At 41.2% G+C, this 16,012-nt stretch overlaps 1 protein-coding gene across 1 annotated transcript; it reads left to right on the forward strand.

Annotated features, from left to right (window-relative positions):
* Positions 1–14,588: 14,588 nt before the first annotated feature.
* Positions 14,589–15,758, forward strand: ACRALDRAFT_1065258 (uncharacterized protein). The gene has a single exon (XM_071017120.1). It carries the CDS (start codon positions 15,035–15,037, stop codon positions 15,590–15,592), a length of 558 nt encoding a protein of 185 aa, XP_070872478.1. The 5' UTR covers positions 14,589–15,034; the 3' UTR covers positions 15,593–15,758.
* Positions 15,759–16,012: the final 254 nt, after the last annotated feature.

Here is a 16,012-nt window from a genome sequence, read left to right on the forward strand (position 1 = left end):
TCCCTTTCTATACTATCGCTATAGACTTTATTATCGGACTACCCGAAATACCCTTTATAGGGACTCCCTGGTAGCGCGAAGGCTTCCCTTTATTCGACGCCCTCCTAACCGTCACGGACAAGTTCTTAAAAGCCTCCCTGCTTATCCCTGGCTATAGCACCTACACCGCTAAGGACTAGGCGTCTATACTCTTTTAGGCCCTCTAGATAGGTAATTAGGGTATCCCCCGCGCTATTATCTCGGATCAAGACCCTAAGTTCTTATTAGACTTCTAGATAACTCTATAAAAGGTAGCCGGAACTAAGCTAAAGTTCTTAACGGCCTGGTATCCTTAAACCGATAGTATTTCCGAGAGGAAGAACCAAACCATCGAGATCGGGATACGTATATACCTAGCGGATAACCTAAACGCCCTATAGCTAAAGGTAATTATACCTCTATAGTTTAACCTAAATAACGCCTTTAATAAGACGCTCGGATATATACTAAATAAGATACTATATAGCACTAAAACGAATAGCCCGCTCGACCTAATCGGTAATATTAACCCTAAGTTTATATATAAGATATTCTAGGAGGATATAAAACTTATTATCGTAATAGTATAGATATATATAAAGCGCCTATACGATAAGAAACGGCGTAATATTCGGTTCTAGCCCGGCGATTATATATATATCCGCCTTAGCCGCGGATACTCGCTCCTAGGTAAGGCCAGCCCTAAGCTTAGTGCTTAACGGATAGGCCCCTTTAAGGTCCTTGAGTAAGTATCGCCGCTAGTATACCGATTAGATCTGCCTAAGACTATTAACGTGCACCCCGTTATTAGTATTACTTAACTCTAAATAATTAGGTTCGCGGAGATACCCGAGACTAAAGGACCCGTCGATATACAAAATAGGGACTAAGAGTAATAGCGGGACCTATATAAGCACTACGAGATCAAAGCTATCCTAGATAAACGGATCACTTATAGGGGAAGAGGTAAGCTATATACCGAGTACCTTATTCGGTGGAAGGACTAGCTAGACTAGTAGAACGTCTAGATACTAGTAGATATAATAGAAGCTCCGGATTTAATAAAGGAATTCGAAAAACGTTAAAGAGCTTTAGAGGTGCTTCGTTTAGTATTAAAGGGAATAAAAGAGGTTAAAAGACTAGAGCCCGGCGAGCTCTAAAGAACCAAAGGGACCTATTTAGCCTCACGGCGGAGCTAGGCTAGGGCTAAAGAACCACCCCCCTTAATAACGAACGCTCCTTTAGAAGGCATAACCGATATAATAAGAATAACACTATCTAATCTCGAACTAGTAAGAATAGAAGCCCTACCGGCTATATAGCCCTAATATACACGTAAATCAGCGCGGCTAGCTTAAAAATAAAAAGATTTCCTCGGCCGCCTATAGCTTCACTATATCCCTCTATTCTTTACTAATAGCTAAGCGATTATAATAACTATCCTAACTATAAAGCCGCTTAGCAATTACTTCTATCACGATTCCTATTATAATTATTTATAATTCTACTATCCTTTACTACTAATAAGCCACCCAGAACCATTAGGTTACACTATCCCCTATCTTATATACACCATCACTGCCTTTATTTTTCCCGAGTTTACTATTACCCCGAAATATCCTACCCAGCCCGTACTAGATATTCCTAAGGCGAATTACTTAATACCCCCTAACATAATATATTATATCGTCGTATACCTAATAGATATACATAGATTAAAGGACTAAGAACTTAGGGACGAGTTTACCCGTTAGTTCAGGAATAATTAAGACGGATCTAGCCTAACCTTTAAAGGCTACTTCCAGGCCATAACTCTATTCGGCGATAAAAATTATATTACCTATCACCTTACTATAGCAGGACTAGCCTTTAAGGAGTGGTGCGCTAATCACGAAAGCATCGTAAAGAAGTACTATTATTAAGCCACGGAGAGGGGCTATAACGACCCCTAAAACAGATAATTAGAACGTATAGTATTCGCACCTAAGAGTATTACTAATAAGTATATCACTATAACCACGGCGAAGCAGATCATTCTAGAATACCCGTAACCCTAGTTCCTATTAGATAGTAATTAAGCCGTCGCTTAGTAGGCTTAGTATAAGTAATCGTTTAAGCAGTATTTAGTAATAGCTTGTTATAACGCACCCCGCGGACCTAATAATTAATTTTTACACGGATTAGCCCGCTAAGCTAGTCGTATTATAATAACTAAGACCGGCTCCCCTATACGAGTAACTAACACACCGCTAAACCACCTAAGCCCCGCGCCCCGTAGCGCTAACCTATCGGCTAAGATAATTAATAAGATTAACGAAACTAATAGTATCAGCCTCGTATTAGTGGAGGTAATTAATAAGCTTAGTAACGGAGTTATTAATCTAGACTTATTTATCGTAGCTATAAAGGAATACCGTGACTATATCTAGTAGCACGCCACGACTATTAAGGCTTATATATAATCACTTAAAGAACGCCCTATACCAGCTATACGTTCCGTGACCGATATCCTAAGCCAGATAAGCCTTAATCCGCCCCCTAGCGCCAGCGGACTATCTATACCCGCTATAACTAGTACTAGTAAGCGCGCCCGCGACGATACGGGATTAGCACCAGCAGCCAAGCGTCTGCTATTCACTATATAAGGCGAGGATAAGATTTAGATCCAAGCCACTAAGGCCTTCGCGGGCCGCCTTAAGGATACTAAAGCCCACGTCGCGAGGAATGATTTCGAGTATATAGGCTATAAGTTAGCCATTATAACTTAGCGCTAGCACGCTATTATAATACTATTACCTATAGCCAAATTCGTAATAGAATTCGTTAACGAGTATATAGTTAATAACAACGTCTAGCAGGCTACGGATATACTATTCCTAGTCGTAATATAGCGTATAGAGACGCTTATCTAAGTCGCTAAACTAAAGGAGGATAGACGCCTAGACGCTAATAAGCGTAATACTATAGCGAATAGACTAATAAGCGATACCTAGCTAATTATAGATACTATTTACTATATAGCGGTTATCTATAACCATTATAAGAATAACTAACGTAAAGGCCTGCTGGTATTATACGACTTACTCGGCGATAAGCTTAAACACCGTAAAGATAATATCCAGCCCGGAGACGTAGAAGTGATCCTGGGGATACCCTTAGAGGAGTGGGGTTTACCGGATCTAGAGCCGGGAGCTCTAGACGTTAAGGTACTATGATAGGGCGGAAATAGGCGTCACCGGCGATTTTATCTCTGTTTTGTTTTGCTTTTATTAAGTCCTAGGTTAGTAATTACGCGGAGGAGGGACGGGCGACCAGGCATAGTTACTAGTACTATAAATAGAGCCTACCGGAGTTAGAGAGTCGCGCTATAGGGCGCTATTATATACTATAATTTTTTTTCTATATATACGGCCTTAGCCGAAATAAAAATTTCTAACAACGTCTACGACTTATTACTAGTATAATAATCGGCTATACCGAGTCTAAGTTAGACAGCGTAGACTATACGCCGAGGGGAAGCCCGCGGGACGCAGGGCTTTATCTCTCCCGGGGTATATACTACGCACCATTATCCGGCACTATACCATAACCTAAAACCATATAGTTCCAGATTAGTGCCAGCACTATACGGGCACTAAACCCGTATAGCGCTGGATTAGTGCTAGCCCTATACTAGCACTAAACCAGTATAGCGCCTAGCCTTAGATAGCCCGAGGTTCCCCCGTAGATATACACGACCAGAACCTCGCCCTCTCCCTTAGACAATCCATCCTATTTTACACATTATTTACTGCACCCTAAGGTGGCCTAACTCAAATCCTCTCGTAGGTCCTATAGTACTGGCTAGCCAGAGATATATACGGTTAGTGTATGTCAGATTATATAATCACTATAAGGGAAAAAGTGGTTTAGTGCTTTTAATATAAGTTCCTTTTTCTACTAACTACCGGTAAAGGAAGAGTATAAAGAATAAATAACTATTATTTCCCCGTAAGGATTAGAACGACTAGAAGTTATATTAATAGGCTTCCGAAATTCTCTACCTTTTATATAGAGATTTATAGATTAACGACTATTTAAATATCGGCACTTTTATAGAGCGTATATCGACGATATTATTATTTTCTCCGATACTTTCGAGGAGTATATAGAATACCTAAAAACGATCCTTAAACTATTCCAGGATATCCGGCTAGCTCTCTCTCCCGAAAAATCCTTCTACGTATATAATTCAGTCCGTTTACTAGGCTTTAAAGTCGACGGTCTGGGTTTATATACTACCGTAGACCGAATAAAGGCCTTATAATAGATTAAAATACTAAAAAAATTATTAGACCTAGAAATATACGTCGGAAAAGTTAGATTTCTGCGACGATTTATCCCCTGGTTTTAAGTTAAAGTTAAGCCGCTATAAAAGCGGAAAACTATACTAAATAACGAAGCCAGAGATATAGGTAAAATCACCCTATCTGCCCTAAAATATATAAAATAAAAGTAAACTAAGAAACTAACCTATAAACTAACGGAAATTAAAAGGTAAGCGTTTAATATTATATAGAAATAAGTTATAGAGGAGATAAGACTATACTACTATATACCAGATAAAACGATATTTCTTAATTTAGACGCTAACGGAAACGGCCTAGGAGCTTTCCTATTCCACTTATTAACTCCCTAGGACAGCGGAAAAGTCCCCGCGTATTCGATCCAACCTATTCTATTCCTTTCTTAAAAGCTAATAGCTATAAAAGCACGCTATAAATTAACCGAACTTAAAGTTTATATACTCGTTTAGGCCTATAAGATATTACGTACACGCTTATAGTTATATAAATAACCGGTAATAGTACTAACAGACCACTAAGCAATAAAGGGAGTAGTGGAATAGACATCACTTAAGATAATAGACGTTAATAAACTTAACCCATGACTAGTAGCCGCTTTGACTTTCCTTAGCTAATTCCGACTAGATATACGATATATCCTAAGTAAATAAAACATAGTCTCCGACGCTTTATCCCGACTACCGACTATAAATAATAAAGAGTTATAAGAGCTTATAGGAAGAAAAAAGGCGAAGAGAATAGATAAGCGGAAGCCACCACACGCAAGTAAATTAGACGACATTTAGACAGATTAAGAAAAAGCCCTAGCGGCGTTTATCGCCTTAATAAGCCCCGAATTAACTAATAACGGACACGAATAAGCACTTATATATATAATAGTCGACTACGTAATGCCCGATACTTTAAAGGCAGAGTTCTAGTAAGCCTATAAAGACGATCCTAAATATAAGAAAATAATTGACGAAGTAACGGCTTACTAGGAGGGAATTCGTACTTTAAGCGGTAGACCCAGAAAAGCACCGCTAATACGCTATAAGAACGGACTTTTTTATACTATTAGGGAAGCAAATAAACTTAGGTTAGTTATTCTATAAACTCTGATCTAGAAAATGCTGTAGATAGTTTATAACGATAACCACTATTTCGGAATAAAAAGAATAATATACGTACTCGACGGCTTTAGCCTCTAAGGCAAGGTATAAGCGGTTAAAGGTTAGGCCCGGCACTATCTAGTCTACCTAGAAAACGCCACGGACCGACAGAAACCTCTAGGGGAGCTATAACTAATTATACCACCTATAGTTCCTTTCTCCGTTATTATAATCGATTTTATTATCGGCCTACTACTTATCGAATATCCATATTCTTTCTAGAGAATTAAGAATAAACCGGTCGATAAACTAGACGTAATATTAACGGTGATATATAAGATAAGCAAAAAGACTATCCTTATCCCTAGGTACTCCACCTACATAGTAAAAGACTAAGCAGAACTACTTTTATATATACTCTAACTAACAGATTAGGGATTACCTATAAGAATTATATCCGATAAAGACCTAAAATTTATTTCCGAATTCTAGTAAGAACTATTTAAAATACTCAGAGTTTTATTAGTAATTTCCACTATATAGCACGCTTAGATAAACGGCTTATCGGAGAGAAAGAACTAGTCTATCGAAATTATTCTACGATACTATATATCCATAAGCGATATTCCTTAGCCCGATATTATCCTAATAGTCTAATACGCCCTAAACTAAGCCTATACGGTAACACTCGACATATCCCTAAACGAATTCTTACTCGGATTCCGGCTATAATCTATAGCAGAACTTATTATAGGCATAGGCGTGCCGCCGACTTTTAATAAAGAATAAATAGACTATATTAGAAACCTATACTATTAGGAAGCGGAATACCTAGCCACTATCATAATAAAGAATATAAAACGACGATACGACGAAACAAGAAGACTATACACCTTTATAGTAGGCGACGCTATATACCTGCGCCTGCATAGAGGCTATAAACTACTAGGCCACTCCTAAGACTCTTATAAGTAGTCTTAATAGCGAGTAGGACCTTTTAGAGTAATAAAAGTCGTGAACCCTTTAGCGTATAAATTAGATTTCCCTTATTCCTAGAAAGTATATAGAGTGGTATCTATTACATAGCTAGTACTAGCCGCGATAAAAGACCTATTCGGTAAAGAGAAAACAAGGCCTAGACTAATTATCGTGGATAGCGACGATAGTAAATAGAGATTATATAAAATCGAAAGACTATAAAGATAAAGAGTAGTTAAGATCAGAGGTCGCCTATAAACAGAATATCTCGTAAAATAAAAAGACTAGCCTGCCTAGTATAACGAATAGTACCCATAAAAACTACTAATAGAAAACGCTAACGATTTAGTATATAAATTCAAGAAGAAATAGCTAGTCACCGTCGCCAAACTAACAGAATAAATAAAAAACGGCCTAACAGGATTAGGCGGATAAGCAAGGGATATAAATAAGTAAGCAAGGGAGTAAATAATAAGTGACCAACTAGCCAGAGCAAGCAGATAAACGGACCAAAGACTAATCGAACTAGTACTACTACACGGCCAGCAAAGCGACGACGCAGAATACCGAAATATCGAGCCGGGAGACAACGATTAATAAAAACCAAACAGCAAGGTCAAAACCGTGACATAAAGAATAGCCCTATAGACTAAGGAGATAACGGGATTAAGCACCGCCTAAAGTAGATTTTCCTTTTAGTAACACTTATAGTATATCTATACACCCTTTTCCTCTAAAATTCTCCTTAGAAATAGATAAAGGGGCCCGCCCTTTCTAAAACAGAACCACTAGCCACCCCCTTTTTATCTATTTTAGGGGATAATCTAAAAAAAAACTCTTACCTCCCTTTTAGATCTAACTTATCCCTAACTATACTAGAAGATATAAAGAAAGCGTAATAATTATAACCCTTCTAATCACGATTACACGCTCTTATTTCACTTCTTACTTTATCCTTCCCCTTCTTATCCAAATTAGACAGGACGCTCCTATAACTCGATAATAAGATCGCTAATAACACAATAAACTCACTAATCGAATCTAATAAAAATAGCTAGCTAATCTAGTATAACACCCGTCCACGATACTATCCTAAACCTCGTATAATAAACTTTAATCCTTAATAAATCCTAGGAGAATATTTATCTATTCCATAGAGTTACTAAATATCTATATAAAAATTACCGCTTATAGGAGTGGTTCCACGATATACTCTTATTTCTATCGGTAGAATAGCGCCGACTTAACTAGGAGAGATCTAATACCCAGGGCTTTACTATAAGTTAAACCGCCGTAAGCGGCGCAGATAAGCGTAGAGTTTATAACTTACGTAGATATATCGATAATAATAACCTTAGCCCTAATATTTTAGAAGCCATAGAAGTCGTATACTATATTTAACGACAAGGCGCGAAGCGTTAAATTAATAGATAGTAAAAAGAATAGAAAGCCGTTAAAAAACGGCTATATAACAATAACTACCTGCCTAATAACAAGAATGCCTTAGAACTATTTAATAAGGTACTCGTAGATATAGCTAAATACCGTTACTAGGAGGACCCCTAATACGAGGACAACGACTAGAACGACGACAGGATTAACGACGGTAATAGATAGGCAGTTAAGAAAGGAGGATTCGCGATAACCGATAGTAACGTGGTGGTATACGGTGATAACGAATACGGACTATGTAAAGATAAGTAACCGGCCAGTAACCCGGCGAATAACACGGTCCTAGATAATATAACAAACTAAGCTATAAACAATAATATAGCCGGAACAACGCTAGCGGGAATAAGCTAGTAGCTAAGTAGAAGCATAGTCATAGGATAGCCTTCCTAATCGATTACCGTAAAACAGACTATACATAACGATATAGTTAAGATAATATTCGAAAATTAGAAGTATATAGTAGCGGGGGTAGACGGAATAATCGATTAGCACTTAAACGCCCAAGTCGACTAGTTAATTAGATTAATATTCTTCGACTATAGAACCTTAGAGGAACGCCTATAGGAGAAACTAATAGCGGGTAATAAATCCACTAAACACTACGTGATTATACTCGCCCTAAGGGATAACGGATATATCAGTAATAGCTAGCTAGATATTCCTAACCAAGAGGCGATCGCTTAATAAATTATAGTCTAAAAAAGAGAGGGTATCGATAATAAACCACGAAAAAGACTAGTATCCCCTAATAAGTCACTAGATTTTATAAACGCTAACCTAATAAAAAAAAGAAAAACGAATACCCTTATACTAACCGTAGGCCCGTCTATATAAGTAACGGCACCACTAATATAAAACATAACCTTAACCAGTAAAACCACGATAACCTAAGCAGAATTTAAACTTTTCTAAGATAATATAAATAACTATATTAAACGACTAGAGAGAAGGATAAACAATACGAATACCGGTATACTAACGGAATTTATAAATCTAAGGAATAAATAAAAGATAAATATCGATAACTCGGAGAGGAATTTAAGATAACGTATAGACACGCAGAACACGAACTTAACTAAAAAGACGATAGATAATAAAAAAGAGATCAAGCACCTATATTCTAAGCTAACTATAATCGAAGCCGAATAAGCCGATATCCAAAAAAAACTAAAGAACCTACGAATAAACCTTAGCACGAAGAAAGGAATAAAAAGCCCGACTAAAACGTATAAACCGATACCCCCCTAATTATAAGTATAAACGCAACCTTAATAGCAGTCATAGTTATAGTCTTAGTCGCAGAACGACCTATTCCTTAGCGACTAAATAAATCTATCAGACTAAAAAAACAATAAAATCAACGACATATCCATATCACACGACTAGCAGAAACATCTCTTTATTATACATAAAAGCTCTTTTCTTAATCAAAAAAAAAAAAATACTTAGAGAATTACTCGCTTTTTCTTCTCTCCGAAACAGTCTACGATCAACAGAACGTTTTTCTTTTAACTATCTCTGGTTCGCGATTAACAAAAACACTTTCTTTACTTTATCTAACTCTTCTTACTTTTAGAATATCATAATCATAATTAAGTCCGGGAGAGATCTTATATAATAATCGGGACAATTATTTTTAGGGGGGCGGCACTTACTACACAAAATATATATATAGCTACAGATTAGTAAGCTGCCCATAGACATTTATATATCTATCCTACAGCAGAGCTCACGGAGCTTAGACTTAGAATAATTATCTTCTTTTCTGCATAAATTCTGTATAGACCCTTCGGTCTTCCCGCTTAATAATTAAGCATAGCACGTAGTAACTATCCCCCCTAGTAAAAGAGGCACTACTCTAGCGCTAATAGATATCGATATAGACCCCGGCTCCGATATAGAGTAAGGCACCGGGCCTATAATAACCACTAATAGTATTAAATAGTAGACCGGAAGCTTAAGATCTTCTAAGCGAATATAGGAAAAGGAGGCCCTACCTATAATATCGCGCTATACTATGCCTTCTATAATAGCGTAGATATCGTCCTCCTATAAGAGCCCTGGTACTTACTTAATAGAATAACTAATATTATAAAAACACACCCCTTATACGATTACCTATCCCCGGTCTAATCCTAGGACTCTATAGGTATATAACCCCGAGTACTTATATACGTAAAGAAAGGACCCGCCACCCCCGAGTCCTTTAACCTTTATAATATACCCTACTAAGATATACTCGGTATTAAAGTATATAGCTTCTATATTATTAACGTCTATAGGGATAGCGACGAACTCTATATATTAGATATCCTGGATAACTAGGAACCACTATAAAGGACCCTCGTTATAAGAGACTTTAACGCCTACTACTATACCTAGTAACTAGGTATAACCCCTAATAGAGGAGCCGCCTAGCTCGCTAACTAAATAAAGGACCGAGCCCTCGCCCTCCTTAACACCCTAGGAACCCCGATACACGACGCGGGTAATACCCTTAATCTCGCTTTCTTTAATATCCCGCTAGCCTCGGTATAAATAATAGACTATCTATATACCGGATCCGATCACTATACGATTATAATCCTGCTCCCGGACCCTCTACGCCCCCTACCGGCGATAGAGCGCTATCGCCTACCCCTAGATAAGATCCTAGTATTCGCCGCCGAAATCTAATAGAATATATAACTACTACCTAATACCCTTAACACGATAAAGGACCTAGACCACGCCGCTAAGGCTATCTCGACGCTTTTAACTAGCTCCCTACGGCTAGTAGGCTAACGCTACCGACTAACCTATAGGGCCGTGACCTAGTGGACCGACGACTATACCTAAGCTAGGCGCCGGTACTACTATGCCCGGAGAAAAGACCCTACCTCCCCCCACACTATAGCAGCCAGGGCTGCCCTAAGGTCCTTAGTCCGCTCGGCTAAAGCAAGCTTCTAGCGCGAATAGATAGAAGGTATTAGAGAAGATAAGGACTTATATAGGATTATAGGCTAGCACGCCCCTAGGACCTAGCTATAGTCGCCCCCTTTCTAGGACGGTAATAGGATAATCACTATACCTAATAAGAAGGTAGCCTCTTTACGAAGGAGGTTACTAGAAAGGACGTTATTATTTAATAATATCCTATCGCTTACCCCGACCTACCCCCGGCAGACCCTTCCCTGGCAGGATAAGATCCACCCCGAGGAGGTCCGGAGAGCGGTGCTATTTATTAGGAATACCTTTTTAGGCGCCGATAAAATCACTATAATAATACTACGGGCTATATAGCCGGTAATCTAAGCCCCTGTTATAAGACTCTACTAGGCCTGCCTTTAATTTAGCTACTACCTATAACCCTTTAGGGAAGCGGAGGTGGTAATAATCCCGAAGCCGAATAGGGACGCTAGCACTTATAAGGGCTAGCGCCCTATCTTACTCCTCTCCTGCCTCGGTAAAGGTCTTAAGCGACTAGTTAGCCGCCGACTTACCTAGACTAGTATATCCTATAAGATACTAAACCCCTAAACGGCTAGCGCCCTACTAAGACGCTCTGCTACTAATATAATAATAGCCCTTATACACGATATAAAGGCGGTATTCGGTAGACGCTAGGTCGCTACCCTAGTTACTATAGATATTAAGGGAGCCTTTAACACCGTCCTCTATAATAGGCTCTGCTATAGGCTTAGGGAATAAGGCTAGCCCTATAACCTTATATCCTGGGTCTATAGCTTTATAGATAACCGGCAAGCCCGGGTCCGCTATAAGGGCTATATTACGAATATAGCCCCGCTATAGTGCGGCCTCCCCTAGGGGTCCCTAGCCTCCCTAGTCCTCTTCCTGCTTTATACTAAACCGATCCACCGGATTAGCCTAGCTACCTTACGCTTTAGATACATAGATAACTACGGTATCCTCTATATTAGACGCGACCTAGAAGAATCGATAAAGGCGGCGTAGGAACTCCTAGATAGGATAATCGAATAGGGCCGCCTAAACGCTATCTCCTTCGACCCCGGGAAGACTAAGGTTATACACTTCTCCCGCTATAAGGAGTCCCCCTCCCCCCCTATATAATACAGGGATAGATAAATAATAGCTACCCCGGTAATTAAATAGCTAGGTATCTAACTAGATAAGAACCTATTATTTAAAACGTATATTAAGAATAGAGTAGCTAAGGTATAGTCCTCCGCGGGCTATATCCACGGCCTTAATAAAGTCTATAGCGGTGCACTACCCGCTACTATACGTAAAGCCGTTTATACTATTATCCTCCTAAAGGCGTTATACTGCTCCGAGATCTAATACCCTAGGCTAACACGCCCCGGCGTAAAACGGAGATATAGTATCTACCCTAGGGTTAGTAACGGACTCCGCGACTAAATCTCTAAAATCCAGGTCGCTATTAACTTCGCTATCCGGGGCTGCCTCCCTATATAAAAAACCACCCTAATCCCTACTATACTCAGGGAATCCAGTATACCCCCTACTAATCTATTACTTAATGCCTCCCGCTCTAGGTACTCCCTCCGCCTTAGCACCCTCGATAAGTCCTATCCCCTCCGGACCCGACTATACTCCCACCGACCCCTCCGTAATAGGGGTAATACTGTACGCCCGACTATCCTTACGGAAACCGGCTAGCTCGCGCTTAATACCCCCCCGCCCGTATTAGCCCCCCCGGACTACTCGGCTTACCTAGGCGCCCCTAGACGGCTCCTAGATAAAGAGTCGGCTACTACGGCCTTCCGCGCCTAGTTTAATACTAGGACCCCTAATAATATCACCGTCTTTATAAACGGCTCGTAACTAGATACGCTAACTAGCGCCGGGATAGGCTATAGGTACGCTATATATAAGGGCACTAGTCTTATATATACCGGCTATAGACCCCTCCCCGCCGTTAAGGTATTCGATATAAAGGTTAAAGGGGCGAAGGCCGGAGTTAATACGGCCTTTAACGAATCGGACGCGTAGATACAGGTAATTATAGTCTACCTTAATAACTCTATAGCATTATAGGGGATTAATAGGCCACTTACCCCGATATCCTTATAATAGGCCTTCCTCGATATTAGATAAGCGGCACGGTATAGTCTAATCCTAATCGAATTTCGATAGGCCCTAGGGCACTCTGGTATTAAAGGGAATAAACTAACGGACGCCCTCGCGAAGCGAGGCGCCTAATAAATACTCTACTATAAACGCCGACCCACTTATAGCTATATGTAACGAAAGGAAAGTCCGTAGACTTCAGTCAAGGAAAAGATATCACAGAAAAGGCTCGATAGCTTGATACCGTAGAGTAGTCGCAGTATATTCGTCAACCAAGCGCTGACTTCAAACCAAGACTTTAACTTGAGGGATTAAACTGATCCCTTAACGTACGCACAGAGATAGGTTCGGATCGGTGGTCCGTGCGCGGCCATCGGTCCGACTGCATGCCGATGGGTCTGCGATCATCTCGTTACACTATACTAAGCGGAAAGCTAGATAAGCCAGGCTTACGGCTTTCCGTGAGTAGTAGGAGAATAAATAACCCTAGAGCTATAGGCCACTTAACCTAGACGCTACTCTTTGCCTGATAAGTAAACTCCTTATACTAGATAGATAACCGTTATATAGGCTACTCGCGGCCCGCTTTAGCTATAGAGACTTCGCGGTATACTATAACCGCTTTAACTACTAGGATATATACACGATATACTCTTATAGTAAACTTAAGACCCCCGCCTACGTACTCTTTTATAGGAAGGCCTATAGTAGGGTAATCCTATAGATAGGCCGCCGCTAGTATATAGCGTAATAACTCGGGCACGAATAGCCTAGCTTTATATAACACCTATACTCAACCCTTTTCTTCGAAAAGGTCTACCCTAGATACAGGCCCCTAGACTAATAGAAATATTCCCCCTCCACGACCACCTAGGCAGATTAACGCGTCTAGAATGCTCCCCCCCCGGAACGGCGCTTAGGGCCTTTACTCTAGCCTGCCCCCCTAACAGGGTTAGCGGCTATATAAGGCTTAAGCCCCGGTAACCACCACGCAGGCCTAACCGGTAGTATAGAATAACACTATATAATAAACCGGAGGGTGTTTAACGCCCCGCGGTTCCGTATACTATAACACTTAACCGAAATCCCGAACCTTTCCTCTTACGCTATAGGCGATTATAGTAGTATAATACTCTTTATCTCCCCTCCTCCTCTTTCCTTACGTTTTTTACTTTACTGCGTTTATATTAGTTCTTAATAGAAAAGTACTATACGGTATATATACTACCAGGGTACGAGACACTATACGAACACTATATTTACTTATAATATAACGGAGGACTGCCGTTTTAGGCGTCCTTTGCTCTAGATAGAGAGATACCACGACGTAAAAGACTATTACTACTACTACTACTACCGTGTTTGCGGTTCTTTGACTGGCCCTGGAGTCATCCAAAGCGCCACGACATACGATCAGCATGGTACACCGAAGGTCTCCACGCACCGTTCTTAACCAGGGGGTTGCCATCTCGGACTAAGCGACGGATTCCTATAAACTGGGTTGGAGTGGTTATATTCGACCACATGGACCGCAAAAGACCACAAGTATATCTATCCACGTGATATGGGTTAACAACTCCCTTTACTCGCGCTCGTGTAAGAAGACCGATTTGTCCCCGTCAAGAATTCAGCTTCCGAGATGAGGCATAAACGCAACGTTACCGACTATCGTCAGCCCGGGATTTGCGTTCTGATTGGCGGAGGCGCGGTCCAGGTGGAGCCCGCGCCATTCAGACGAACGGCGTGCTAGACACCACCTGGCTCACATTTTCATATCGAGTATTCGTAACGAGTCGCACGTCGTACCTCGACTCGACGTTGTGTTACTTTACCCTCAAATCCGAGAGGCTGCAGTTTTCATCCATTACCATTCTGAGAAGCAATCTTCGCCTAGGAACACAATCCTTTCAGTCTATCAGCGCCCTCGAATCTCGCTCAGCACACTACACTACAAGTAACACATCTACGTCACTCGGTCACCGTTCTTCCCACGCAAACATTATAAAACTCGGGGTTACCCCACGTTCTGACCCTTGGGCCCTGGAGAGACTTGTGTTTGTCATAGAACCATCCGACAAATCACTTTGAACATCCATCATGACGTCCGCAAACCAGTCACCTGAAGTGACATCATCCCTTTCCAAACTCACCTTAGAAGGCCCCAAAAAGCCCGGCAAGGGAGCCAAGATTTCCAAATCCAAGGAACCTGTACTGGACTCGTGGGAAGACGAAGAGACCGACTCGGATTTAAATTCGGATTCAGAGGCCGGGGCGGGTTCTGGCCCAGGCGCCAATAAGACTCCAGTACCCGGGGATAGCGAAGAGAAGCCAAAGGAGCCACCTCCAACGCCCATTTCCTCGTCAGACATACCCCTGAATCAGCCATGGACCCCTTCCGTCCCCATTTTCGCCAGGACCAACGATACATCGCACCCATCGTCAGAACGGCGGCGGCCGGAGAAGACAGACGCGGTGGCCCGCAGGATGATCGCTAGTGCATTAGGCGTCAAGGCGCCGAGGATGACGGAGGAGCAGAAAGCATACGACAGGTCGGTCAGGGAACGGGAGCGCAAGAAGCGGGAACAGGAAAAGGCGGCAGAGGCGAAGAAACGGGAGGAGGCTGAAAAGGCCAAGGCGGCTGTCTGGGACGACTGATGAATGGCCGATGGTCTTCGTGGTTTGGGCACACCAACTCCGGTTAAGTTGTCGTGATGTTTCCGAATGAAGCGGGAGTTTAGGGATAAATTGGCAGTATAAGGTAACAGGCAATTCAATTTGAAGCTCTTATCGTCCCGGCTATTGGTAAGGGGCTATGCTACCCACTAACCTGCGATGATCCATGCGATGGTGCAACCCAACTGAAACTCAGCATCTGCTAAAGTGCCGTGAAGCCCAGGAGGCTTAGGATTGGCCGATTTGGAACCTGCTCTTCAGGGCTCGTGATACCAGGCGTCAGCCTCGGGGCATACTTGTGCTGTAATGTCAACCACGAGTGACCCCAGGACATCGGCCTGTCTTAACCCATAACCATATGTCTGCCTAACAGCGTCATCAAAGACCGTCGGATGATGTGCA

This window comes from Sodiomyces alcalophilus (assembly GCF_042370955.1).
Source record: "Sodiomyces alcalophilus JCM 7366 unplaced genomic scaffold ACRALscaffold_7, whole genome shotgun sequence".
NCBI lineage: Eukaryota > Fungi > Ascomycota > Sordariomycetes > Glomerellales > Plectosphaerellaceae > Sodiomyces > Sodiomyces alcalophilus.